The 15846-nt window shown below is 42.3% G+C and overlaps 1 protein-coding gene across 2 annotated transcripts; it reads left to right on the forward strand.

Moving 5' to 3' along the window:
- Positions 1-12: 12 nt before the first annotated feature.
- On the forward strand, positions 13-15838 carry ubr1 (ubiquitin protein ligase E3 component n-recognin 1). Of its 2 annotated transcripts, none has more exons than XM_044046848.1 (47): positions 13-65; positions 2407-2666; positions 3449-3527; positions 3885-3995; positions 4983-5110; positions 5202-5340; positions 5429-5500; positions 5588-5711; positions 5819-5920; positions 6012-6100; positions 6185-6283; positions 6369-6526; positions 6615-6714; positions 6808-6936; positions 7241-7421; positions 7525-7577; positions 7663-7773; positions 7880-7945; positions 8035-8136; positions 8228-8291; positions 8380-8504; positions 8623-8675; positions 8915-9017; positions 9099-9147; positions 9241-9395; positions 9476-9575; positions 9666-9769; positions 9880-9960; positions 10182-10366; positions 10450-10658; positions 10757-10856; positions 10962-11114; positions 11183-11283; positions 11396-11480; positions 11578-11726; positions 11804-11859; positions 11944-12040; positions 12173-12240; positions 12317-12464; positions 12576-12663; positions 12743-12879; positions 12978-13086; positions 13166-13222; positions 13449-13526; positions 13629-13799; positions 13880-13981; positions 14642-15838. In XM_044046848.1, the coding sequence occupies exons 1-47, from the start codon at positions 21-23 to the stop codon at positions 14781-14783; spliced, it is 5217 nt and encodes a 1738-aa protein (XP_043902783.1). In that variant the 5' UTR covers positions 13-20; the 3' UTR covers positions 14784-15838. The 2 variants fall into 2 exon arrangements, with proteins under 2 accessions (XP_043902783.1, XP_043902784.1); XM_044046849.1 differs by having other exon boundaries at positions 5429-5491.
- Positions 15839-15846: the final 8 nt, after the last annotated feature.

Genomic DNA, 15846 nt, shown 5'->3' on the forward strand with positions numbered 1-15846 from the left:
AGGACACCGGCAAATGGAACATGGCGGAGGGTGAGAAATCCTCATACGGACTGGACCTCAGCAAGGTATGAGTTTTAAACAGCGAATTGACTTGACAGCACTTATAGAGAGTCTGGCTCTAAACACCGATGTATAACACACAACTCGTTTTGTTGAATACGATTCTATGGCGCAGTAAAATGAGATTATACCAAGCAAGCTAGCAGTCGTGGTTAGCTACCGTGCTAACTGTGCAATGGCTACAGTGTCAATTTGCCCACGGACAGCGAGTGTGTTTCTGTCTGTGGAGTCGGGACTTATCTGTGTAGACCAAGCAGTGGGGGAATGTCCACAGCGCCTCAGCATGAGTTGACTACGAGATTGAATATTGTCAGCACGTTGGCATCGACTTTTCGGACGTCCGAACTCGTGCATCGCCTGTCGGTCAAAACTGGTGTCACCGTGAAAGACCACCGTGGAAATGGAACAGATCTTGTTTTTATCAGATTATATACTGTTTGGGAAGCGAATTAGCACCAGTACAATAAACCCTGAATTGACAGATATTGTTGAGGACAGGATAGACGTTGTCAACAAAACAAAGACATGTGAAGACTTTGTCATTTAGCCTTTCGGGAAACACTTCATATTTTCTGACGTCGTTTATATCTCTATTGAGTCAAGGGATGTCTGTCTGTACGTCTATTAATCGGATAATGTCCAGCTGTACTCTTAATTAGGTGGTTTACTAAGTGTGTGCAATCCTGACTTCGGCGGCGTAAGGACGAAAATTGCGAGAGGCGTTGGTGTCAGGTAAATCCAGGGCCGTTTCTAGCTTCGAGTGGGCCCGATGCAAGATGCTGTTTGGGGGCTGGTAGTTTATTGACAGCCCCCTTTACACCTGGCCTTAAAATGTACCTTCTGTGATCTGATTGCTATTGGACAGTGGCTGACCACTTATAAACCACTTGTAACTACAGGTGTAAATACACCCGAGGACAGATTGTAATCCGATCTACGAAACCACTTCGGGAGGTGGTCAGAGACACATTGTTGACAGATTGAATAGAAGTGTAAATGCGATGCGTAAGGTACTTGGTGGCTCTGAGCACAGCTAATGTGACAGCTGCGACAAAACTGCACATTCTTGTCTGCTTTTTTTTGGTTTTCTGCCAGTCAAAGACGAGCAGCAGGGGAGTCCATATAGCATTAAACTGATTAAATAAAATATCATGCAAGGAAAACAACAATCCTCTACACGTCAATAAATGAAATGGATATTGAGAGTTGTTTTTCTTAGCTAACACAAATTCTCACAACCCAAAACAAAAATAAAATAAATAATAAAAACACCACAAAAACACCATCCATCGCATATAATTGCAGCTTATTTTTATATTTTTTATATCCTACAATAATTTTAAAAGCACATAATTGGTTTATTAAACACATGAGAAAGCTACAAATGAAGGCAGGTCATTTAAGTTCTCCTCAGATGAGGCTGAACATGCAGCTTTGGGGGCCCCTGGTGGTTTGGGGGCCCTATGTACTGTATATGCGTAGTTCATATAAAGCACCTTCCTTTGAACTTTATGAGAGTTACCTCGGCAACCATCTGTTACCACCACCACTGTTATTTGCTTGTCTGTTAAACAGGTGGATTGACATGCTTCAGATTTGACACGGTTACTTACTAATGGCACTAATTGATGCTGTTTTTAAAAAAGAAATACAACTCTTACGTTAACATCTTTTTTATGTTAAATGTGAAATAAAATAATGAAAAACAAATGAATCAAAACAAACTACATGTCCATCTGCATTGCACTATAATAAAAATGAATATGGCATAATCCTTTGACCACCATTCTTAAGTATTGTAACAATTTATTATATGCTGCTCAAGTCTTGTGATTTTTGATTGTTGTGAAAATAAATGCATCAGTGGTCTGTTGAGAAATAGAGTTATTTTACCTGGAGGTAGGAATAGCTACATAGTTAAGAGACACTCAAAGTATTTCCCGGATTTACTCGTTCAACCTCTGTTTAGTAAACAGTCCTCAGCCACACCTTTTTAAATGAATCCTGACCAAAACATACCAAAGATCACTTTGTAGTCTGTTATTCAGCATGATTTAAATGGTTACCAAATAACATTCTTGAAAAACTTGTGTCATACTTTTTATATTGGATTTCATAATATCTAGATGGTAACAAATTACAGTATTTATAGTTCTTGGCACATGGCTATTGGGTTGTTTCTGCAGTAAAATCAACACTTGAATGTAATTGCAGTGACTTTTAATTCAAAACTGCCTTTCCGTTATCTCTATGAGAATCGCAGGTAATACATGAGTGTATGAGTCAGTTAGTAGAGACGGATAATGGCAATGGCAATGACTCACACTGGCCTATGTTGTTCTGTAGGAATGGCTGGAGGCCGCAGACAGCAGGGCAGCGCTGCTCTGCTACCTGAAAGACCAGGTTCCACAGATCTTCTGTCAGAAGAAAGAGTCCAGCCCTCAGGAGGAGGAGGAGCTCGTGCAGCGCCGACTCTTCTATCCTCTGGAGTGTTTCCTGTTTGGAGAAGACCCTCAGGAGGGTCTGGAGAAACTCGAGCAGGGCAACACCTCCTCCCAGCTCTGTGGACGTGTATTCAGAGAGGGAGAGACTGTCTACTCCTGCAGGTTCCCACATATTAACAAATAGTAATAATAATAATAATAATGATAGATGCTTACTTTGCAATGCAAAGCAGGGAAGAGCTCTATGCTCTAGAGCTTTCCCTTGTGTTGCACGGCCAAGAAGGCACTAATAACAAGATTAAAAAAACGTTTTGGTTTATTGTTGAAATTTGGCATGTATAAACAATGTGCTCAGTCCCTCAGTGAAATGTGAAGAGTTATAAAGCTACAACAATGATTTGACAACGGTACTATGGCTAGCTAGCACTGTTATTGGGATTACCTCAATAGGCTTTAGTGCTACACTAACACCACAGTGTGTAGGCTAAGTGTTAGAAATAAATATTTAATGAGTAGACTCTCAGGTTATGGCATGGGGCAGTCTGTGGGAAATGTAGTATTTTGTTAGTCGGACAAAAACAACCTTAAAATACATGTAAATACGTTAGTCAGACTAAAATAGTATTTAAGTTAATTTCTCAAAGTTGCACTAACACACCCAGATAATGAATGAAACCTACTGAATTACATACATACAGCATGAGGTCAAGAAATTGAAATACCCATGCATTAATGTTGTGTAGGACAAATGTTTGTTTCCTTCTGTCTTAAGCAAATCAGGTCCCATAATTTATATAACGTGCAGCCACTGACAGTGAATCAATTCAGGTTTAATGCTCATCAGTTTTAGATTAAATGTTTACATTGAGGGAAATACCATTGATCTGTAACTTGGATTCGTAATACATTTTTGTTGACATTAACAAATCATCTTCTTGTTGCAGGGATTGTGCAATAGATCCCACTTGTGTCCTGTGCATGGATTGTTTCCAGGATAGTGTGCACAAAACCCATCGTTACAAGGTTGGTATCAATAAAAGTATTCACACATTTTAAATTAAATCTTAACTAATCGCTCACAGGATTCTGTTCATACATTTCACATTTCTGTCTGAGCACTCACACACTAAAGCACCCGTACCTCTCTCTTTACTAGCACTTCTTATTCACTTTGTGCAATAATGTCAACTTAATAAAAGCTTATGGGGCCTCTTAAATGCCCCATAAGCTTTGGGAAAAACACAGCATATCATTCATCAAGTTATTATAAGCCTTTCATGTTGGACCATATTTTCCAAAATAATGTCTTCCCACAGCTTAAACAGTTTTTTCACTTAATTGCTGTTAGTGACAGAACAGTTGATGTGTTTATTTTCCCAGATGCACGCGTCATCAGGCGGGGGCTTCTGTGACTGTGGGGATATAGAAGCCTGGAAGATCGGCCCCTGTTGCTCCAAACATGACCCAGGGGCAGTCGCTGCTATGGTAACGGTAAGTTACATAATAGAGCGGAAATGGGTGTTGTGGTGGGAGGGGTGCACTTGTCACATTTTGTGTCAGTGTACCCCAGATTGTTTGTTTTCTCCGGCACAGATGTGGATGCTGCTCTTTTGCTTGTGGCTTTGACTCAGTAAATGGGAAAGGAAAGCGCTGCGTCCATCAGCACAAATCAAGAAAAGGAATCGATACGACGTAATAAGTTGGTGGAAAACAGAAACGTTCTGAGAGCAGCTTTTATTACGGTTAATCTGTTGTTCATTTACTACTTGGTCTTTCATTGCCAATCATAGTGTTTAGGCTGTCTTCTGATAAGATTGTATTCAGGGTCTTTATACGGACACACACGGCTTGATGCTCTGTCCCTTTTTCCATAAACAGCAGGTGCGTCTTTTAACAAAGCCATCAGTGGCTGGCCTCTCTCTCTCTCTCTCTCTCTGTGCCAGGCTGCTTTGTGTTTCCTCCACCAGATCTTAACCTGGGCCTAAAAAGCTGTGACAGATCACATGACAACAGTAGTACGGCAACACTGAACATGAAAACCCATCCTGCCTTATCACACCCACAGTTGTTTAGATTGTGGTAGATTCCACAGTGCTTGTTCTCACAGAGCGGTGTAAACACACAGACTCACTGTATGTTTAGTTTAGTTTGCGTGTTAGATGTCAGACATTTGTTTGAAATACTTAGCTACTATGTGGAATGTTTGCTCTCAGGAGATTTTTATATTAATGTTACCAGGTCGACTGGTACGACTGGACAGGAAACTAGCGGCACCTCTGCGAGGATGAATTTAACGCAACATTGAGACAATATTGAAATAATGATAGTTCAGTTTGAATACAGTTTGTAGGAGTTTCACGTTTTAGAGACTTCACTCCACGTTGACTATTAATGTCACTTAGTTGAAAACGTCACATCAACTACACTATACTGTGTTTAACAATGTGATGCCCGTGTGATTTTTTTCATTTTGTACAGGACGAGTGTGTGTTGGAGCCAGAGTTATGCGAGCGTGCTGAGCAGCTGTTCCGGGTTCTACTGCAGTACCTCACAGATTTCTTGATGTGGGAGGAACAGTTTGACCTACCAGATGAGCTCCTGCCTCAGTATGGCCTGTTAGATTCCTTGCAAATACACGAGTGCATATGCAGAGCATTCTGACCATTAATTAACCTTTATGTTTCTCCATCCATGCAGAGTAAAAGACAATGCATACTACTGTGTACTGTACAACGATGAGCACCACTCGTACGACCATGTCATCTACACCCTGCAGCGTTCTGTTAACTGTGACCAGGCTGAAGCACAGACACACACAGCACTTATTGATAAGGAGGTACAGTATTGTGTGGTTACTTACTATCCTTATCATATGGAGGGGAATTTGAATCAATTTCCATAATTACTCTTTAACTGTTGCACAGGGTCGGCGTGCAGTAAAGAGAGGAACCCTTCGTTCCTGTCAGCAAGCAAAGGACTTCATTAGGGTAAACATGGTGCTGTCTCTATATGTTGTTTAGGAATTGGCAAAGTTTTCACATTAATCATTGTTAAAATCTAACTCTGTCACTGCTGTGTTGCAGTCCCACTCAGAGAATCTCATCCTGCAGCCACTGCGTGTGGAGATCCTTCACGCAGCAGTAATGGCTCATCAGACTTTTGCCCTACGTCTTGGCTCCTGGTTCCAAAAGATCATTGGTTACTCAGGTGCTGCCATTGCTCTCACCATACCCCACATATTTATTCTGTACTGCTCACTTATGCTTACTTACTTGGACGACATGTGACTGGGAACCTATGTGTTACTTGTGCAGTTGGCCTCAGGCAGACCTTCTGTCAGGTGGCACTCAAGCCAGACAGAGATCAGCCTTGTCTCATCAGCAGACTAATGCTGCACGACGCTAGGATGTACAAAGGCAAGTAGGGATTGATTTTCGTTCAGTGAGGTATATCTCAGCACATTTTTGTTTTTGACTTAAACATGGTGTCGGTTCTTATTTCCTGCAGGAGCCCGCAAGATCGTACATGACCTGATTTTCTGTAGCATGCTAATGGAAACTGAGTTCAAAAAGCAATTTGCTATTGAGTTTACGAAGGTAAAAACAACTAAACAGCTAAATAAAACACATTGGAAGATTTCCTTACTGGAGTTAGTATATTTATGATCTCTATCATTTCAGCACTATACGCAGCTGCAGAAGGATTTCATCAAGGATGACCATGAGAGGAGTGTATCCATCACTGCTCTGTCTGTACAGATCTTCACTGTACCCACACTGGTAAGTCAACATTCTGTACTTCTTTATTAAGACATGTTGTCTTTGTACCGTCTTTAGCATCATTCGACATCCATCTTGTCTTTAGGCCAGACAGCTGATCGAAGACGGCAACGTCATTAAGGTGGTAATTGACACTATAATGGAACTGCTGCGCGAACACCTGGACGACAATAATCGCTTCTTCTTCCTCGGCTACAACTCTGAGAAATTCTCACGCATCCAGCTCATCTTCCATGATCTCAGGTGATTATACTGACAGTATAGCATTTTTGTTCACTTCAGGTGTTGTGATCCGTGTTTAAGCTATAACTTCTTTCTCTCTCTTTCTCAGATACATTCTCATCAGCAAACCATCAACGTGGACTGAAGAACTGCGGAGAGAGTTCCTAGAAGGGTTCAAAGTCTTTCTTGGGCTGCTCAGATGCATGCAGGTAACTTTTGATTTCATAGCATGTAATATTAGAACATTTACTTCTTTGTTTTTAAAGCTAATTTAACAAACCTTCTTTTACTTTCCTTATTAGGGTATGGAGGAGGTGAAGCGCCAGTTTGGGCAACACATTGCTGTAGAGCCAGAATGGGAAGCAGGTTTTTCTCTTCAGATCCAGCTCCGCCACATTATTGCTATGTTTCAAGACTGGTGTTCATCTGATGTGAGTTCCTGTATAATTTGTTTTATTAAACATTCAAATCAGTTTTCCCCAAACTTTTTAAAAATCAACTTTTTTTAGATGGCAAACTATAAACACAATATAAATCATGATTAGAGCAAATCTGTGCCACATGTACTAATTTAGAGCCATATATGCTCATGTCTGTAATAACTAATATCATTTTGGATTGGTAAACAAATAATTGAAACTTCATTTTTTCTGTTATTTAAAACATAGACAGAGGAATCTTAAGTGAAAGGTGGGGGAAAATTCTCATAGCTGTTGGTTTTATCTGCCTTTTCAGGATGAGATCTTGATCCTCACATTTAAAGAATGCCACAAATTCCTGATGCACTGCAATAACCAGCCCTTTCATCGAGAGGCCAACGACTACTATATGTGCAAGCACATCCTCCACGTTCGTCCTTACAAAGTATCTCAGGAGCCCGTCAGCATACATCTTCCCATCTCTAGGTTACTGGCCGGTACAAGAACTAATGTTTGATTCTCTCTCTCGTTAATTTGTCTTATTATTTTTATTTTTTCAGTGAACAATGAGCTCACTAACCTGTATATTCTGATTCATAGGGTTATATGTACTTCTGTGCAGAACGGGGGTAATTGAACACCTGGATCATCCCGTAAGTGGCATGGCAGTATTTGATGAAGACGCTTAATTAGCTTTGCAGCCACATGAGAGCGATATTTCTTCACTCACTTTTGCAGGAGAGGTATGACTTCACCCAGCTGGCTGAACATCCTCTGCGCTGTGTGGTGCTGGCCGCTCAAGTCTCGGCTGAAATGTGGCGGAGAAACGGGCTTTCGTTGGTCAGCCAGGTATGCTGCACTCTGCGGATGGACAAAGAGTTAATAGTTCTGTTAGTAGTAATGTTAGCAGTTCTTTAATCAACACATTGTATGTGAATTTGTTTCATGTGAGCAGGTTTACTACTACCAGGATGTAAAATGCAGGGAAGAGATGTACGACAAGGACGTCCTTATGCTTCAGGTTGGTGGTAATCAGACTTAACAGTTTACCCCTCACATTATACAGTGTTTATGTGTCGTGTCACAGCCTTTCCTGCAAAACATTTGCAGATCGCTGCTTCCACAATGGACCCGAACCATTTCCTCATGCTGATCTTGTTGAGATTTGAGCTCTTTGATTATTTTAATGGAAGTTGTTCAAGCAAAGACCAGGTAAGCAACATCGCAATATTCACTCAGGAAAACGATGTTTTCATGCAAATAAAAAAAACGAATTTGTGACTTCATGAAAACTACGTCACAGGATGAACTCTTACATTGGAATCGACTGACAGAAGAGATGTTGTACCTGCTGATCGTCATTGTCGGTGCGGTGGCACATTCTACTAATCATACACGGTTTACTCGATTATATATGAACCACGCTGTAGTGTGTGACTGCTTTTCTGTTTCCAGGGGAGCGCTACGTCCCCGGGATCAGTCATGTGACCAAAGAGGATGTGACCATGAGGGAGGTTATCCACTTGCTGTGCATTGAACCTATGGCTCATAGTAGCCTGGTCAAAGGCCTGCCAGAGAATGTAAATATCATGATGCACTGATATACTGTATCTCAAAATCAAAGACTTTACAGTGAGCATGTGTGTTTTTATGAAAAAAGGAGTGTACGCAAACTAATGTACAATGTTTTCTTTGTAGGAAAACCACGAAACGGGCCTGGAGACGGTGATTTCCAAAGTTGCCACTTTCAAGTACGTAAAAACAGCTCATGTGTTTCATGTCCGGTCACGTGAGGTTTATTTAGAAAGCACGTCTGAAACAATGGAAGTCTCAAGAGTGCTTCAACAAGGCAGAATCGGACCAAACAAAGACCCAGTATTTATGACGACATAATCAGACCGCATCAGGATTGAAAAAGTTAGACTGTGAAACATCAGCAGTAAGTTGATTTTTTTTGCGTCAATTAATCTGTGTCCTCTTCTGTTTTTAGAAAACCAGGAGTATCGGGGCATGGACTGTATGAACTAAAAAAAGAGCGCTTGGTAGAGTTCAACCCTTTCTTCTATCACTATTCAAGATCCCAGCATAGCAAGGTAACATGATGTTCCATCACTATTTTTCCATGAACCCTCTAAAGAAGGTCTCAGTTCATTCTCATTTTTCACTTGTTGTAGGCTGAAGAGTCTCAGAGGAAGAGGAGGAGTCAGGAGGGCAATGATAAAGGCGAGTAACTTTTAACTATGACAGTCTTCTCTACTGTACATGACCTCTACATCAGCTGTACTGACATATTCCCTACTATCTTTTCGTTCTCAGCGCTCTGTCCTCCACTGCCTCCGGCCTTTTGTCCAGCTTTCGCCAACATAGTGCGTCTGTTGTGCTGTGACATCGTCGTACACGTCCTGAGACGCGTCCTTCAGAGAGTTGCAGAGGATCGGACATCTCACTGGACAGAAGCCATGATTCAGAGGGTACGCGTCGGATTCAACTCTACAATTGTTCTGTCTTCCTGTTTCTTCTTGTAACAAACACATAAACCTTTGTCACACAGGCCCTGCACCTAATCGGTCAAGCCTTGCTTGAAGAGAAAACACAGCTCGAGGACAACAGTGTGGAGGAAGTGACCTTTGATTTCAGCCTCAAGGCTCGCAGTGAGTGAAAGCCAGTTGTCGTGGTTCTTAAGTGTGTCTTTTATGTATTTTTTGTGACATTTTTGTGACTCTTGACTCTTTCTTTTCCAGGAGTTGGTTCAGAACATGGAAAGTCGGTGTTCCTCTTATTGTCCAAAATTAAGTCTCTTCCTTCCCTTGAAGCTCAGAAAGACATGGCTAAATGGCTACTACAGGTTTTCTATTTTTGTCATCTGAAAACATTCATCAGGTGTTTGGACTGACATGTTTTGTTTTTTTTCTTCAGCTATGCTCACGTTTTGTTTCTTAAATGTGTGTCTTCTAGATGTTTGAGATTGTCAAGTGCCTTAGAGAGAAGTCCAGTCCAACGGCGTCCATGAGTGTGGAGACGACGAAGCCTGAAGAGGTTGCCAAAAACAACAAGCTCTTATTTCATGTCGCATTTATGTTTTTGTTGCTGCCTGTAAAAAAAAAAAAAAAAAGAGATAAACGACAAGCCAACTTGACCACTGATTAAAATCATTGGTCTGACTCATTTAACAACCCACTGAAACATGAGCAATCCTCATTGTGTGTCTTCCTCTTTCTGGGAAATCTGATCCTCAACCTTGTTTTCATTTGTTCCAGAGCGTACAGGACAAGGAGAAAGCGGAGCGGAAAAGGAAGGCAGAAGCAGCCAAACTCCACCGCCAGAAGATAATGGCCCAAATGTCAGCAATGCAGAAAAACTTCATCGAGTCAAACAAGATGCTGTACGACAACATGCCAGACAGTGTGACACAGGGAGGAGAGCCTGTTACTCCTGATGAAAGGTGAGCACAACCTCTACAACATGACCTTGATTTAGGTGGCGACAAAAAAGTCACACTTGTGTTGGGTGTGTTTATTCCTCTAGCTGCGCAATGGAGCAGCGGGAGATGTGTGTCGCCATCGGGCCCCAACGAGGGTCCACGCCGTTAAAGAGAGACGTGCTGACCTGTATTCTGTGTCAGGAGGAACAGGAAGTGATGGCTCAGGGCCCGGCCATGGTTCTGACTGCATGTGTTCAGAGGTCCACAGTGCTGACGCAGTGCAGAGGAAAGATACCAACCCACCGAGCAGATGGTCAGTCACCAAACTCAACAAACTTCTCCCCTAACGAGATAAAGACGGAGGTTTATGAGTTAAAAATCTGACTCGCGTGTTCTATTTATCACTCGAAGGCCCAGGAGCATCATATCCTTTATTCATGCCTCCTGAACTGGCCGTGGGGACTCACACTGGCAGCTGTGGACACGTCATGCATGCCACATGTTGGCAGAAGTAAGTAAATAAAATTGTATTGCGACAATACTCCTGTTTTGTTTGTTTTCCATCGGAGTTTACAGTAAAAGAAAGTGTTAAGTGTTCTACTTCATGTACGCACAGATATTTTGAGGCCGTCCAGAATACAACCAGAAATCGACTCCATGCAGAAGTGATCATTGACCTGGAGAACGGCGAGTACCTGTGTCCACTGTGCAAGTCTCTGTGCAACACTGTCGTCCCGCTCATCCCACTGGAACCACTGATGTTCAACTAGTAAGTCCGTTGGTCTGAAGTGAACAGTTGGTGTGGAAGTTATTGAAATGCTTGTTTCCTCCGTGTAGTGAGAACGCAGAGATAATTGGCCAGCATTTGACCATGCCCCGCTGGATCCAGATCCTCTCTGCTAGGATTCGAGGTCTCAAGTCAGTCACTCAGGACAATGGTGGGTGATCAGCAGTGTTAAGATAAATGCTGTTTATTCAGCTGTTCTATTCCTCAGTGCACCATCAAATGAGATCTGATAAATCATGGTTTTCACTCACTGTCCTCTACAGATTCCAGTGCTGATGGCGAAATGGGGCTGTGTGGACAAGGCCAGCCAGACTTCCGATCCATTCTCAGCTATGGAGTACAAGAGCCGTGAGTAAAACCGTCTGATTTTGAAGTATTAACCAAGTCTGTGTGTTTCCAGTGGCACTGTTGACTTGATTCGTTGTCTGTTGTTTGGCGTCTTCAGGCGAAAGTTCTCAGCCAGCATATCAGAGATGCTGGTTGTGTGCGCCACCATCGTCCACAGAGTGGGATTGCAGACGGCACCCAATGAGCTGTGTCCTCGCGTGCCCCTGATGGCGTGGAATACATGTGCCTTCACTATCCAGGCCATAGGTAGGACTTTGCAATTTAACTTTCCGTCTCTTTGGTCTTTTTGTAATCCTAATCCTAACTTGCGTTTGTCTTCACAGAAAACATCTTGGACGAAGAGGACAAGTCACTCTTTGGGTCCTTACAAAACAGACAGGTTTGATGCCACGCGCTCACAAGTCGACACGTATCACATATTTGTTAGAAATGACCGCGTTTGTGAAATGATTCTCTATTTTAGCTCGCGGGTCTGAAGGCAATCGTTCAGTTTTCAGCGTCGCAGAGACTAAAGAGCTCCCAGACTGTGATCCAAAGGCACTTCACAGACATGCTGGGGGGTACGTGGTCAATCGACGCAAACTAAACACTTCATACATGACAATCCGTACATATTCCTTTTGTTATTTACATCATAGACATGGAGTAATTGGTTATAACAATTGATTTGCTTGTGTTGTCTCTCTGTTCAGTCTTGCTACCTACCATGAGCAGAAAAAATACCCCGTCTCTTCTGGAAGTGGACTTTTTCCATCTTCTGGTAACTCAGTTTCTGGAGAAAACAAACGACATTTTGGCTCATAATAATAGAAAGTAATGAGCGTGTGTTTTCTTAGGTGGGGTTAGTGTTATCTATACCTGCGCTGTACCAGGAGGAGGCTGTGGACTTACAGCCGTCTGCCGTCAGCTCTGCCTACAACCACCTGCACATCTTACACCTGGTCACCATGGCACACGTGATCCAGGTCCTCCTGACCTCTACAGGTACAAACTGGGGGGAAAAAAATGTGGTTTAACAATACTTCTACTATCTACTTCTTCTGTTTCGTGAACATGATTATTATGGTAAATAATAAAGATTTCATGCCTGTTAAGATTTCAATCCAGCGGCGGGTGGAGAGGAGATGGAGGAAGCGAGAGCAGCAGCAGAGCTCTACAGTACGGTGTCGCAACACACTGGAAGGTACATCATTCGCCATAAAGAATGATTTTTTTTTTGTTTGTCGTCAGCTTGTGTGACCTTTTCATCTTTTCATCGTTAGGCTCCTTCCAGATGTGTCTGGCAGCTCTGTGGCCGAAAGAGTCAGGAGGGGAATTGCACCGTTCCTGCGCTGTGCTGCTCTCTTCTTCAACTGCCTTACTGGAGTCAGTCCTCCAGAGGAGCTTTCTAGCACTTCAGGTACGTCAAGTCAAAGGACTGTGTCGTCATCATTTTAGTGCATGCTGTGGTTTGTGCATTCAAGGCGATGTTTTTGGTTTTTCTTTTGGTCTGTGAAGTTACTGCCCAAGGACAGATGGAGGCGCTATGCAGTTACCTGGCACTGCCTTCCAATGTGTTCCAGCTCTTCCAGGAGCACAGAGAAACCGTCAATCCCCTGCTGCAGAGGTTGGTGATCAGCTGTGAGGCGAGGCTGATGTATCCCAGCACTGAACTTTGTTTTATGACGGCGCCTTGTCTTCCTTAGGTGGTGCGGGAGTCCAGCTATAACCAAAGCTCTGAAAGGCAAAGTCCAGGCAGTCAGGTAGACTTCCACTTCCTTGTAGTAATTGTGATTTTAATGGTCCAGTGTGTAAAAACTGCAGATTATAAAGAAACTCCACCTTGTGGAGTGGCCTTTGCATATCAGAAAGAATATTCTCCTTTGCGTAGTAAGATCCAGCTTCAAAATGTGACGCTCGGGCTGGTTTGTCCTTTTGTATAGTAATAGTATATAAATGACTAATTTGAACTATAATCCCTTTCTCCAGATATCCCAGGACAAAGAATCGTTTGATTGTTCTTCCCGACGACTACAGCGCTCTCCTCAATCAAGCCAGCCATTTTCGGTAAGTGGGAAACCTGAAGTCGCTTCTGTTCACATCTCTCGGTGGGAAATCTGTGTAAATATTATGTCGTCGTCTTTGCGCTTATCTTTTTTTTGCCCTCAGGTGTCCCAAGTCCACAGATGACGAGAGGAAGCACCCGACGCTGTGTCTGTTCTGTGGGGCCATGCTGTGCTCGCAGAGCTCCTGCTGTTTCAGCCAGCTCGATGGGGAAGACGTGGGAGCGTGCACCGCACACGCTGCCACCTGTGGTGCGGGTGTGGGAATGTTCCTACGGTGGGTCATCAATTCTGCGTTTTTGTAGTAAACAGATTTTTTTTTTTTGCGTGAATTAACGTGAGCCTTTCCGTTGACAGGATAAGAGAGTGTGAGATTATTCTGATGGCTAGTAAGACTCGAGTAAGCACGTATCCTGCTCCTTACCTGGACGACTACGGGGAGACTGACCCGAATCTTGTGTAAGAATTATTGGTTTATTTCCTACTTTTTCCAATTACAATTGCAGCCATGTCAATGTTGCCCCCTATAGGTATAAAAAGCTGCTACGATGTCAATTCCTACTTGACCTGCAGACAGTTACATGTGTTACATTTGCAGTTCCATATTTCCGTTTTATTCTACATCTCTAAATATTTAACTTTTTACTTCATTAAATTAAGAGGATATTCATCTTGTGTAGTAACTGGCGACTCAGATAAAGGTTTTACATGGTGGGAATTGAGGAATTGTTATGGATGAACACATAGAACATGAATGCCTCAGGGAACCAGCCGTTAATAACGATGTTTAATGATAAAACACTAATCAGGTTTTGCTTGTTTTTGAAAATAAATGAACAAAAACAAGTTACTTCAAGGTTCTGTATGTAAACCGTGTACAACAGTGACCTTTTAGTGTTGTGACAGCAGTCCCAGTTCCAAACATGCATGCAGGCGCGTTTACACGCTGTTCATGCACAAACGCAACCACACACGTAACTGCTACACCTATTGGTTAATCTTAGTGTGTGAGACCGAGCGTGAGCAACGCTCGTGAACAACAAACGTGGTCTATGGAACATATTTTATGTTCTTTTGGACAAATATTCAACCATGATGCGTCTCTGTTTAAATTTCTAGACGGGGCAATCCTTTGCACCTGTGCCCAGAGCGCTACAGGAAGCTGAACCAGCTGTGGCAGCAGCATTGCATCCTGGAAGAAATCGCCCGCAGCCTGGAAGTGACCAATGTGATGTTTGCCTTCGAGTGGCAGATGTTGTGATAATCGCTGCACACGTGTTGGGGGGGCGGGAGGGAAAAAAACAAAAAACCAGAGCACAGCCTTTGAGCACTATCTGCTTCAGTGCACCTGAGGCTCACACACACACACACACACACGTAGGTCACGTATACACATAAGCAAATAACCCTCCTACAAATCTCTCCCTAATAAAAGACCTGCTGCAGTCCAGAGGTGGGAGTGTCAGAAAGTGGGCGCATGACGGAGGACGATGGGTTTATCTGCGAACACAAATCGCCTTGTTTTACTTTAAGTTTCTTTTTGCGTTATCTTATTTGCAAAGAAGCAAAATTCAAATAAAGACACAACATCCAGTACACATTACCATTTGTTTTTGGTTTGTTTCAGTCATGAGCGATGCTGTGCGCTCTTGTTTTGTTAGCTATTATTTGTTCTAAGTTATATATTATTGAATTGTTATATTGATTTTGGGAACATGTAAAGGACTGACAATTCACATCTGCTCATTGATGGTCCAAGTAAAATATTGATATCGATAAGTGCATTTTCTTATTAAGTATAAGTGAATAAGTGGTGTGCAAAAATATACTATTTGCTAACACGAGAAACCCCTTTACAAAAAACTCCAAACCCGTCTTAGTCAAATAAACTGTAGTATCATTAACTGACTATTTACTCATGATTTAATCTTATTGAAGGAAACACAGTCCTTTCAGATTATCGGTCACATTTCACCGTGTGTTTAGTCAAAGGAACTATTGCAATATTCTATTTAAGGAATAGAAGTGCACAGTTTATTGAAAACATGTTTTATATGATATATTTTCTCTGCTAATTCATATATATTATTTTTTTTGTGCTGGAAACGTGGGAACGCGCCCTTTTGTTTTGCTTTTTGTGTTGTTAGCCAGTATTACATGATTCTTCCAGGTTGTGTAAATAAAGACACGAGCCGATCTACAGAGCAGTGGTGTCAAGTTTCCATCGTGTGAAATGTGAAATGTAAAAAGGCCCCAAGTTTGTCACTGAAATGCGTCTTGTCTTGTCCACGTTCAATAAAAGAAAGAGCCACTTTCCACCATTA

This window comes from Solea senegalensis, linkage group LG16 (assembly GCF_019176455.1).
Source record: "Solea senegalensis isolate Sse05_10M linkage group LG16, IFAPA_SoseM_1, whole genome shotgun sequence".
In the NCBI taxonomy this organism is placed as follows: Eukaryota; Metazoa; Chordata; class Actinopteri; order Pleuronectiformes; family Soleidae; genus Solea; species Solea senegalensis.